Source organism: Canis aureus, chromosome 25 (genome assembly GCF_053574225.1).
Source record: "Canis aureus isolate CA01 chromosome 25, VMU_Caureus_v.1.0, whole genome shotgun sequence".
Classification (NCBI taxonomy): domain Eukaryota; kingdom Metazoa; phylum Chordata; class Mammalia; order Carnivora; family Canidae; genus Canis; species Canis aureus.
In genome coordinates, this window is record NC_135635.1 from 15,860,724 (window position 1) to 15,873,363 (window position 12,640).

General features: G+C 39.2%; 1 protein-coding gene across 1 annotated transcript in view; it reads left to right on the forward strand.

The window, feature by feature from the left end:
• The first annotated feature begins 361 nt into the window (after positions 1–361).
• The window catches only part of SYT10 (synaptotagmin 10), a 67,181-nt gene continuing 54,902 nt past the window's right edge, over positions 362–12,640 (forward strand). Inside the window, exon 1 of the mRNA XM_077870495.1 lies at positions 362–620. Coding sequence (XP_077726621.1) covers positions 470–620 — 151 coding nt within the window. The 5' untranslated portion in view covers positions 362–469. The remainder of the gene's footprint in view (positions 621–12,640) is intronic.

Here is a 12,640-nt window from a genome sequence, read left to right on the forward strand (position 1 = left end):
GGACGCGCGGCCGCCGGGCGCCGGGAGAGGAGGGGGGCGTCCTAGCGAGCCGAGGCCCCGGCATTCTTACGCCCCCCGGCCCCCGCCCTCCCCTGGCGCTCCGGGCCGGGCCTCCCTCCCTGCTCGCCCCGCCTGCCTGGCGCGGCGGGAGAGTTGGCGCGAGCCTCGCCGCCGCCGCGGTGCCCCGCGCTCCCCGCTCCCCGCTCCGCGCTCCCCGCTCCCCGCTCCCCGCTCCGCGCTCCCCGCTCCCCGCTCCCGCTCCCCGCTCCCCGCTCCGCGCTCCCCGCTCCCGCCGCAGCCGCGCGCGCATGGGGCCGACCCGCGGGCCCTGAGCTGCGCCTCGCAGCACCGCGCTGCCCGCCCGCCCGCCGCCCCGCGGGCGCGCGATGGCTTAGGGCGCCCGAGGAGCCAGCCTCGAGGCGACGGGAAGGGGCAAGAGGACGGCCCGCGGGGGCGTCGAGGCCACAAGATGAGTTTCCACAAGGAGGACGGAGTGAGCAGCCTGTGCCAGAAGGCGCTGCACATCGTCACCGAGCTGTGCTTCGCGGGCCAGGTGGAGTGGGAGAAGTGCTCGGGCATCTTCCCCCGGGACAGGGGCAGCCAGGGCGCCAGCAGCACAGGTAACCGGGGCGGCCTCGGAGGGGCGCGGCGCCTCCCTACCTGGCTCCGAGTGTCCGCTCGGCTCCCGAGACCTCGGCCGTGGGCCGCTCGCGACGCGCCTCCGGGTCTCCGCCCGCCCGGCTGCGCCCCCGCGCCCCGCGCCCCGCGCCCCGCGCCCCCCTCTGGCCGGGGAAGCGGCCGGACCCGGGACTCCCCGCGCGGAAGCCAAGACCCTTCCTTGCAAATAGGGCTGCCCGGGACTGCGGGAGCAGACAAGGTTCCCGGGAGGGGTAACTGGCGGCTGCAACCTGTCGGGCTGTTGACAGCGCCCAAGCCCCCTTAGCAAGTAGGATTTTTATAGGGCTTCATGGCAACGGTGGCGAAACAGCAGCAGAGCTTATCGATCCAGTTTTTTGGGGGGTGGGGGACGGAAACCAAGGCTCGAGTCACGTTTCATAAAGTGGAAGAAAGAGGAGGAGATTGTAAATCCTTTCCAGAGACACCCCCAGCGCACGGGCATCCTCCCTCTCCGTTCAGGAAAGTTGCTAAGAAATGGGATGGGATGGAGAAGGACATGGACCGCCAGAAATCTGGGGGGTGCGGGGTTGGGAAGAAGCCCCAGGAGACCCCAGGAGACCGGGTTTTCTCGGCGGATGGGGGCAACCGCCTCAGAACTCCTGGTGGGTCGCGCGCTTGGGTAGGGTTTTAACCACATGCGCAATGTGTGGCTTGTGCAGCGCTGCGCTTGGTCCCGCCAACGAGCGACTCCAGAGTTGCGGGCCGCGTGTGCTTTCGAGAGTGAGTCCCTTGTGAGGGTCACTTGTTGCTTTGGGAGGTCAGCGCTGGTTTCTGGATTTTCGGCATCCGGCCGCAAGATCGCCTTTCCTGCCCTGGGTGGTGTTTGTGTCCCGTTGCTCCCCTGTCATTGTGCGCTCTTGGCGGGGCCTCGTGGCTGGAGGGGAGCCAGGGCAGCAGGTGACAGCTGGCCCGCTCACCTGGAGGGAGCACGACCGCAGAGAGCCCGGGAAGGCTGGGAAGGCGGCCGCGAGGGCTCCCCTAGCCAATCTCCCCGGCCCACCACCACTACCAAAGAAAAGGGAGAGGCAGTGGGAGTGGGGAGAGATGTGGGTTAGCTTTTCCTGCCAGTTTTTTAAATGGAGGATCTTCGGGGTTTTCAGATTCTCTGATCATGGCAACAGGAACCGAGAGAGGCTTCTTTCTGTCTGCAGTTGGCAGAAACTGAGATGCTGCTACTTGCACCCGGGGCAGAGTGATACGTGACTGGTGCTGTCCACATGCTGAACACTTAGACATGTTGAGAACATACAAACACCAGGCTTTACCTCTTGTTCAGTAGGTGTGAATTCCTCGGAATGTATGCAGTCACTGGTAGTGGAAGGGACTGGGTGAATTTTGTGTCTATGCCTGTCGTGTGTGTGTGTGTGTGTGTGTGTGTGTGTGTGTGTGTGTGGTTGCTGAGCAGGAGCTAAACACTCAAAATAGTGTGACCTTAAAAGTCCTTTGTGGCGCTATGGGATAAAGTCTTCCGGACTATCTTTAGGCATAGACCTGCTAAACAGAAGACTCAGAGAAGGGGGTATAGTGGAAGAAATTAAAGAATTTAAATTTAAAGACCTGTAATTTGGTCATTTGGATGCTATGATCCAACTGTGATCTCACACCAAGCAGTGGTTTCCTGGGTCTCAGATTGGCTGGTGATGAGGACAATTTGTGAAGTTTGGAAACCAATTACTGGCTTATAAGGCTTTCTAAGTACACAACCATATAAATTTAAGGTAAAATACAGTGTATGAATTGCAGAAAGGGTTTTGAGCTTGTCCTAAGCACCACAAGAAGTTGTAGTCCTCATTCCTTTTGGACTTTCCCTTGGGAAGAAAAAGTGGGGGAAAACTAGTCTAAAACAATTACATAGATATTTTTCTCCTGTTAAGGGAAATATATATATACTATCCAAATCGGGTATTTGAATATATGAATATATTTTGAGTGGCTACCACTAAAGACCTTCTATTAGGTTGTATATGAGATATAAAGATGTGTAAGATTACATATTCCATTTGTAAATCTATGCAATTAGAAATAAAATATTTTAATCTACAAATAGACTCCCAACACCAATAGATATTTGTGAAATGGATCCAAATAATATTTTACTGACTCTTTGTATTAATTAGTCACTCAGCTTCACTTTGTTCCTTATTTTCTTATAACTCGTGTACTTGTGCCTTTTATTCTAGGTCCCTAAGTAAAAACACTCCTAATAGGTGATCCTTCTACTCACTGTTTGTTTAATGGGAAACACATTAATAGAAGGACATCGACATTGAATGGTTCCAGTGGTTATTTACTTTGAACGTTAATCAGCACTGCCCATATGGTGTCAGTTATTCAAAGGTTGCAGTGACAATTGCAGGCTTCCAGATTGTGTATATTTTTAGATTCCTTCACATAGGAGTAGAGGGAGAGAAATTCTGGTAATCCCATTTAAAGACATTCTACATTAAAGACCTGATGAATCACATATATAAATAAGATATTCTCTTGGTTCTTTAGGTGCCAATAAAAACCATCCTCTTTACTATAACAGCAGTGGCAGAAGCAGCAGCCGTGTTATTGGCATTAAGGATCTACCAATCAAGTTGACCAATCCTATGTTTTCATAAAATTTGTGAAGACATAGATTGCATCTGCCAACACTAGTTAGCTTACTTTTTTTAATAGTTTATTAGAGACATTATTAATGTCAACATTACTCATACACTAGAAAATTCATCATGTGCAATTTTTAGAAAATCAAATTTTTGTCCTCTTTTACCACTGATACCCCCCCATAGACATGTCACCCACTAAATTCATCTTCATGCATAATATGATTTAATACTAGAATGCTTAGTGGAAATACAAAACAATATATCTGCCTGAAATGTTATTTTTCAGAGAGACTGTGGCTAATATACATAATAGTTTTTGAACTGCATTGGGATTCATTGCTGGTCAGTCTTTAATTGCTGCTTTATATCCAAATGCTTAGGAGGTTTTAGGAAAGCATATTGCTTAAAAGGGAGACGTCGCAAATCATAACTAACCAAACCCAGTGCACAGTCATATCATAATTGTAATGACCTAGCCTTAATTTGAATATTTTAAATAAACATGTCATTCATCTTTTTTTTTTTTAGATTTTTTTTTTTTTTTTTTACTTATTTGACAGCACAAACGGAGGAGTGGCAGGGAGGGGGAGAAGCAGACTCCCCACTGAGAAGGGTGCCCCATCTGGGCCTGGATCCCAGCACCCGGGGATCATGACCTGAACGGAAGCCAAAAGGAAGACACTTAACCAACTGAGCCACCCAGGCGCCCCATCATTCATCATTGTTTTAATTTTGCACTTTATACTTTTAATTTTGGACTAAAAATTCTAAAATAAAAGTTTAAACAAATTTTTCTAAATTCATACATGTGTTCCTCAATTTCCTAGATGTGGGGGTATGTAGGTCTATCAAAGAATTTCTGTGAAGTTACTTGACTAGTAAAAGAGATGACTAAGAAAAATTTTTAAATTACATCATGATTTTCCTCTGAGATTATAGCATTTAAGTCTATGATAAAGGCTTAAAAAGAATAAGGGTGTTTCATAGATTTTTCTCTACAGACACAAAGCAAATGACTACTCAGTCAATTTATAATTCTTGTCTCACTACACCACTGAGTTTTACACATTCTAATGGTTGTGTAAAGAATTATAATTTAAGGGCACTTGGGTGGCTCAGTGGTTGAGTGTCTGCCTTTGGTTCAGGTCATGATCTCAGGGTCCTGGGATTGAGTTGCACATCGGGCTCCCTGCAGGGAGCCTGCTTCTCTCTCTCTCTCTGCCTGTGTCTCTGCCTCTCTCTGTCATGAATAAATAAATAAAATCTTTTTTTAAAGTTATAATTTAGAAATATAGTGGAAATTTTTCCTCAAGACTTGTGGGTCTGAGAAAGAGTAATTGAACCTTAGTGAATTCAGATAAACCCATATGAAAGATGTATGAGAGGATTTTTTCCGTCTTCCACAATGTCATTCCAGTGAAGAATGGCCACCTTCTATTTCTAGTGTCATTTTTACATGATCATCAATACATATTGCATTTGGTCTCATTTGCTCCAAAGTGAAATGAACAACCACCTTCAAAGGCCAAGCCAGTCTGAACAAACATCTGTTTTTCTTAATTCTGAGATATCAGGATTTGCCAATATTGACAGGACCTTCTTTGCTTTAATCTTTTTTTTTTTCTCGAAACAAACTAAGATCTATATTTCCTTGTTACATGAGCAGTGAATCTCTGAAATCTGATCCTTACAAAAATGATTATATGTACAAGATCTATAGCTGCCCGTTTCATTCAAATCTCATTTTCTTCAAAAAGTTAGACCTCATTGTTATTTGTTTTATGCAAAAAAAAAAAAAAAAACCCGAATAGAATGCACTTGCATATATTTACAAGATTTCTTTTGCACAAAAATCTGGCAGAACATAAACATCACAAATGTTTATTGGAATCTCTAATGGCAATTAAAATTATCTTTGTTTTGAAAATGTACTTGTGTGCTTCCTGATGTGTACATTGTCAGTAAAATATAAGCTCTTTGAGAGCAAGTAGTTGGTTTACTGTCTTATCCTTAGTACCTAGAAAAATCTGTGGCTCCTAGTAGTCTCAAAAAATATTTGTTAAATGAATGAAAGAATAAATGAATTAATGAATTTATCCTCAAGAACCCGCTTTCCTTATCTTTTTTTAAGATTTTATTTATTTATTCATAAATGACACAGAGAGAGGCAGACACACAGGCTTCCTGCAGGGAGCCCGATGTGGGAGATTCCAGGACCCCAGGATCACACCCTGAGCCCAAGGCAGACACTCAACCGCTGAGCCACCCAGGCGTTCCAACTTCCCTTATTTTTAATGATGGGTACTATCTAATAATTCCCAAATCCCTCTGAAACTAAAATATATATATTTGTGTCTTTGTATCTCCAGTATCCAATACAGTATCCTAGGTAGATAGGCACACACAAAAATGTAGTTTATGTAATGGTAGAAATTAGAGCATTTGAGGTATTTAAAACCTAGAATATGAGCAACATACTCCTGAAAAAGCAACTGTACCCTATTTGGATGTCCACCGACTTTTCCCAGAGTGCATTCAGGTAACTCTAAGATCCAGTGGCTAAATTTGCAAGTGTTGACTTTATTGAAGTTCTAGAAAAGTGGGAATATCTATTTAAAATATCAATTGATGGTAGTAAAAAAAAAAAAGTCTGTTTGCTAAAGTAGAAAATAGCATGGGAAAATAATCATCATTATTCAATGCCTACTAGTCATACTATTTAGAACTAGAAAGTATCATTTTGCAGTGGTGAAAATGGAGGCAGGAAAAGTTAGCAACTTTCCCTCAAATCAGCTAGTTAATGATGCAACTAGGAAAAGAACCCAGTGCTCCTTAGATTCTATCATAGGTTCACAAAAAGTAGGAGTAGGAAGATTTCCTGGGGGCATTCTTGGTGCAATAGGGAACTGGAACAAATGTTTGTAAAGATAGGCTCTTAGCTATTATTATACTATTGGCTATAATTAGTGGAATATTGGGAAGTATTTTTTAAGATTTATTTGAGAGAGAGAGAGAATGAGCATGAGTGGGGGGAGCAGAGGGAAAAGGAGAAAGAAGCAGACTCCCTGCTGAACACATAGCCTGATGCCGGGCTGCATCCCACAACCCTGAGATCATGACCTGAGCCAAAATCAAGAGTTAGATGCTTAACTAATGAGTCACCCAGGCACCAGTATTAATAAGATTTCTTAGTGTGTAATTATGGCCCAGATCCCAAAATTTATTTTTATTAGATATACTGTCATATAGTATAACATACAACATTCTTTATTTATTTTTCTTGAGTACATGAATGCATCTGCAATTAAGAGCACATGAATGTTTATTCATGAATTCTTAGCTAAATATAATTGATTTATTTGAACAGTAAAATTATGTAAAAAGATTTTAGTGTGTTTGAAATGTACAACTTAGAACCTATATAATTATAAATATAGCTTCTTTTGTATGTCCATAAATATGCCTGTAATGAAAACAGATAGGAAATTGTTGGCTAAATTATTTTTATTACTTTGTAATTGGAAAAATAATACATTAAAACCTTTTTTGCTTTATTTTCCTACCATATTTTCGGTACATAAGTAATCAATCATCTATATATATCATTATCAACATTGTTATGATGCCAAAGAAAATTAGACCTCCTAATAGGAAGTGTTATTTAAAAAAAAAAAAATAGGAAGTGTTATTATTAAAGGTGAGTGAATTATTTTCCTGGTTTCTAATTTGTACAATATCGATTTTCTCTGTTGGTGGAATATCCAGCATTGGTGAAGTTTAGAAAGAGAATCCCTGACTGAAGAGGTGCTTCTTGTTATTATATAATAAAGTAGTTTTCTTTTTTTCCTTATAATATTAAATATCCTAAATGACCACTGAAGCTGTAAGAGCTGACATTAACATAGCTTAGGTAGACTCTCAGAAAATAAAGCTGTGTGTATATATAAATATATGATTATAAAATCATGAAATTGGACTCTGATGCCTCAGAGCTAGAACAGTAGAATGATGGAGGTGGGAGGACCAATATTAACTTTTTTTTTTCCTTCCAGTGGATTCTGAACTGTGTTAAGATCTACTGTTTAACATTCTATTGAGACAACGTTACAGTCAATTTAAAAAAAACTTACTTGTAATTGTCAATTTGTTCATACTGCGGAATTATTTTAATCATACAACGAGGACTACTGTTTACAGTCTTTATTATTCCTTTTTAGTTCTGTTTCAGTAGTCATAGATTTGTAGGAATAATGGACAAAGCAATATCAAGAAGTATATTATCATTTCTAATTGGTTAGTATAAATTGTTACTGTGTCCAAGAGGTGGTTTTAGCATTATGCTTTTATCCAACAAATATTTATTGAACACTTAGGTGAAAGCCACTGTGCCAGACATTAAAATGTACTCGTGCCATTAATTAAACACTGTGCATAGTTCAAGTTATTGTAAATGTAGAATAGACAATCACATAGATGATTAAGAACATGTGTGAAGATTTTTTTATAAGTTTGGGTACTTCTATATTATATTTAATACCATATTTGATACCATATTTGACTGAATCTAAGATGCTTTTGATTATAAGAAGCACCATTATTTTATATGATACCAAAAAGGAAAAAGAATGTAGTTAATTAAATTGTGTCTTGATGTCCTTTTTTCACATAAAATTTTTTTCACACTAATGAAAAGACTTCTTTTAAAACTGACATAAATTTTAAAAATCTTTTGTAAAAACATAAAAAGGAAATATAAAAGACAAATTGCCTAAAATTATTTTAAATTAAAGTTGAGTGTGATTCTCCTACATGACTTTTTGATTCAGAATTAGTGATACCGTTGTTTTCCACTTATTTTTGGGCTCTGTGACATCAAGAATGCTGTCAAGGGTATTAAAAGTGCATTTTTCTCCTTAAAATAATTAAAGATATAGAGGCCATTGGTGGTGTGCTCTAAGCTACCTGTATAGTTATGTGCAATGTTAGCAGTGTTGGCAAACTCACTAGACTCACTGCTTTCTCCACCTATCCTCATTAAAAGTTTGGCTTGTGAGGTTTAGGGCTAGGCTTCACTATTTCCTCTGATGTTTTCCTTCAAGCCACTTAGACTTGGCTTTCTAGGACTTTTGATGCTGATGCTTTTGCTTTAGCACATGCTAAGAATAAGTTATGCACACTTATTTCCTGGCTTTTAGTGATTGTAACAAGCCATTGATACTAAAATATATTCTGATTTCAGAAAATCAAAATGTTTCAAATTTGCATTTTATAATCATGTATAGTATTAACCTAACATTGTTTATCAGTTGGTGAAATTCAAGAAAAAGGCAAAAGTCAATGCAATTAAAATGGAAAATATAAGAGGCATTTTTGCAAGGATGGTATGTTGATTACGTATTGGATTTATAGATGAAAAAAAAAACTGCTGGTTTCCTAGTATTCGTTTTCCCTTTTTATTTACCAGCATCAGGATCCTTTATTTTTAGTTTAAGGATATGGGAGCATTAAAATGGGTTTTAAAAACTTTTTTTAGTTTAAAAATGACAACTTTTCTGAGCTTTCTTTTTGGTTTGGTGCAGCCATGTGACTAAATCTGCCCTTCAGAATGTTAGCGGCAGTGATGTTTACTACTTCAAGGCTGTGCCCTTAAAATCAAAGGACATACGCTCACCTTCCCTTTCCCTTGTTGTTCTATCACCAATCAGCCTGTAACCGGGGCATGGTAACTTGCCATCTTGGACTTTAAGGAGAAAAAAACCTGAATAGCAAGACAAAAATAGAGAAGAAATCAGGATTGTAGACTCCTTGGAGCTGATGTGTATTGCCTTGGCCTGTTTATACTGGGCCAGTTAATTACACAAGAGAGAAATAAGCTTCTCCCTTGTGTAAGTCATTGTTATTTTGTCCCTCTGTTAGAGAAATCACAATTATGCCCTATTATATTAAGAATTGACCCTTGAACAACATGGGATTCAACTGTGCAGATTCACTTACATGTGGGTTTTTATAGTACAGTAAGTACTCTAAATGTATTTTCTCTTTATGACTTAATAACATTGTATTTTCTCTAGATTACTGTATTATAAAAATACAGTGTGTAATACATATACAAAATACGTGTTAATCCAGCATTTATGCTATTGGCAAGGCTTCTGGTCAATGGTAGGCTATTAATAGTTAAGTTTTTGGGGTGCCTGCGTGGCTCAGGCAGCTAGGCCTCTGACTCTTGATCTCAGCTCCGATCTTGATCTCAGGATCCTGAGTGTAGGCCATGCATCAGAGCCTACTTAAAAAAAACAGAGACGCCTGGATGGCTCATTTGGCTAAGTGTCTGACTTTGGCTCAGAGCATGATCTCAGGGTCCTGGAATAGAGCCCTGCACGGGGAGTCTGCTTGTCTCTCTCCCTCTGCCCCTCCACCCATTTGTGCACACATACTCTCTCATATAAATAAATAAAATATTTTTAAACTAAAACTAAATTAAATAAAAATAGTTAAATTCTTAGGGAGTCAAAAGTTATATGGAGATTTTCAACTGGGACTTGGTGCCCCTAATCCCCTCATTGTTTAAGGGTCAACTGTAATACCATGTAATAGCATAAATAGTTTAACTTCAAGGATAATTCCACATTTTCATCTTAGATGCAGTTTTCCTCAACTTTCTTTGAATAAGAATTGCTAATTTGAGTTTTATTCCCCCTCTTTCTCTATAGAATGATACAATAAATTTGTTCTGGCAATAATGGGAAGCAACCAAAGAAAAGGCTTGGAATATCAACTAAATTATAATTTTTGATTAATTACAAGAAATCACCTTTGTACATTTTGAAAACTAAAGAACTAGAATTTTAAAATTAAATAAAATGATACAGAAACACAGATAAGAATATCAATTAAGGCAATGGTGATGGAAATTGAGAGCATGCCTATTGGTCTGTGCTTTTCGGTGTGACATTTGCATCTGAATAGGCAGTTGACAATTAGATATAACACTTTACAAGCGTCAGTGAATGCAAGTGTTATGGTCTGCTTTTACAGACTTTAGCAAAGTTTTGCTTTACTGAAAGTTTATAAAGAATTAGCATTTTTTTTTACTTACTGTGTTTTCTAAGAGGGTTGTCTTTCTCAGTTTTTCAGAACTAGGTAACCTTATTTTGAGATATTAAGACGCAATAAAAGTAAGATCTTTATAGCAAAAGGGAGTCAGAGATGTCAGACAGATAATTAGATGGACACTGGTAAAGCAATGGTTATGCTTATATATGTAATCAAACCAGAGTTTGAGCAATTTTAAACCTGATTATCTTGACACCTAATCTAATACTTTTAAATTTCATTAATTCTTAGTCTTACCAAGACATAATAAGACAAATGCATAATGGATTCTTTTTAACTAACTATCCAGAGACATTGAAAATTTTAGACAGACAAGAAGTCACTTGACTTTCTGCCCAAAGACCTATAAACTTACTTGATTCCAGAACCATCCTCTTTTACTTGTAAAGGGAAAAATGAGGTAGTCCTTTGTTCCAGAGCCCATCTATCCATTGTCACCCCTTTTAGACTTCCCATTAATTATTTGTTCTGCTTAACTTTCTATGTACTCTGTCTATGGATTCCTTCCCTTAATTTTTAAAACATGCTTCAGTATTGCACGTCCTAGTAAAACACCTCCCTCAACTCCATGTGCTACTGTAGAGTTTTCACTTTCTCTCTCCTTTCTACATCCAATTTCCTGAAGCAATAATCTATTCCCATAGAATCTACTTCCTCACTCCTATTCACTTATTTAACCAGATATAGCCTCTGCTTCACTCATCTCATTGAATTCACCAAAGACCTACTTCTTAATATTAGTAGTTACTTTTTCTAAATGAACTTACTTTATCTTCGCTTTTTTACATGGTTGTTCACTTCTTAAAATATTTTTCTTCAAACTCTATAAAAACCCATTGACCTGATTTTTTCCATTCTTCTCTGCTATTTCTTAGTTTTCTATGCATGCAGGCTCTTTGATCCTTTGATCCTTTAAGTTCCTTTTCTTTAAATACTGATGTACGATGTACTCAGGTTTCTATCCAGCCTTTATGTTCTCTTTCGTGGATCCATATTCCACTATTTAAGGAAGTTCTTTAATTTTATCTTTAGTTGCAGTCATGTATGACCAATAGCTTCCTCAAAATTTCTACTTGCATGACTACAAGTACTTCAAATTCAATAATGAACAAAGCTGAAATCACAGTCTTCTTGACTTCATCATCCTGTTTGTCTCCCACTAACTCACATTCTTGTCCTTCAAGAGAAGCTCCTTAACTAGAACTTTAACTTCCCAGTGATCTCCAAACCTACTCTTTCCCCCATTTCAGTAAACCTCATTCAGAACCACCATAATCCTATGGGTGACTATCATAATCTGTTAACTAGTTTTTCCTCTTCTAGTCTGACTTCCATTCTTTTCCATAGCTGGAGAGAAATGTGCTTCTTGACTTAAGGTCAAGACTGAGACTTATTTTTCTTTGAACTAAGCCCAGACTCACACTGTTTTTCATGCCATAGTTAACTGTTGAATCATGATCATAAAAAAATCATTTACAATACTTTGATGACTTTATAAATTCTCCCAGTTCCTTCCTTAATCTTTTGATAGTCAGATTTTTTTTATTTTGCCAAATTTTGTTGAAAAAAATTATAAAGACCTAAGTATTTAACAGTTTGTTTTGCTTTTTAATACTTGTAATGATTACTTATAATTACAATAGCAGGCAATGTAAAAATATATAAAATACACTAAGCTTATTTTTATAACTTTAGTTTAATTTTTTCAGCATAAAATTCTAATTATCCAACTTATTTCACTTTTTGCTGTTGAGAACAAATAACTTTTCCCTTTGTTCTATGTTTTTTGATGAAAGGAGCTACAAGATAAGAATATTCATGGAATCTTGGCCCACCCCTGTTTCTGAGAAATGAGTTACCTATTTCCCCCTTCCTTGAGGTGTAAGCTTCAAAGCCTCAGGAAACAAATATTCTCTACTCCTCCATGTAGTAAATTTTACAGAGTCCAGTCTTCATGGGGAATACATGTGGTGATCCAGCCAGGCTTGTGACTGTATGGACAAGCCTAATTAAATTTAAGGAGGCGTATTAGCAAGTCCACTTTCTGATAGACCTAAGCTGATAGCTGCTGGTATTTCAACTGCTGCATGTTTGAATGCTGTGTCTGTCTCTCAGTTGTTCTGAGCACATATGGGTAGAAAAATGGGATGTTATTGGTTAGCTTCCTGAAACATTAGTATTTACTTAGAAATAATAGTGTTCATTTTAAACAAATTGATCCCTTTTAAGTACCAGATCTCATCAGATGAGTC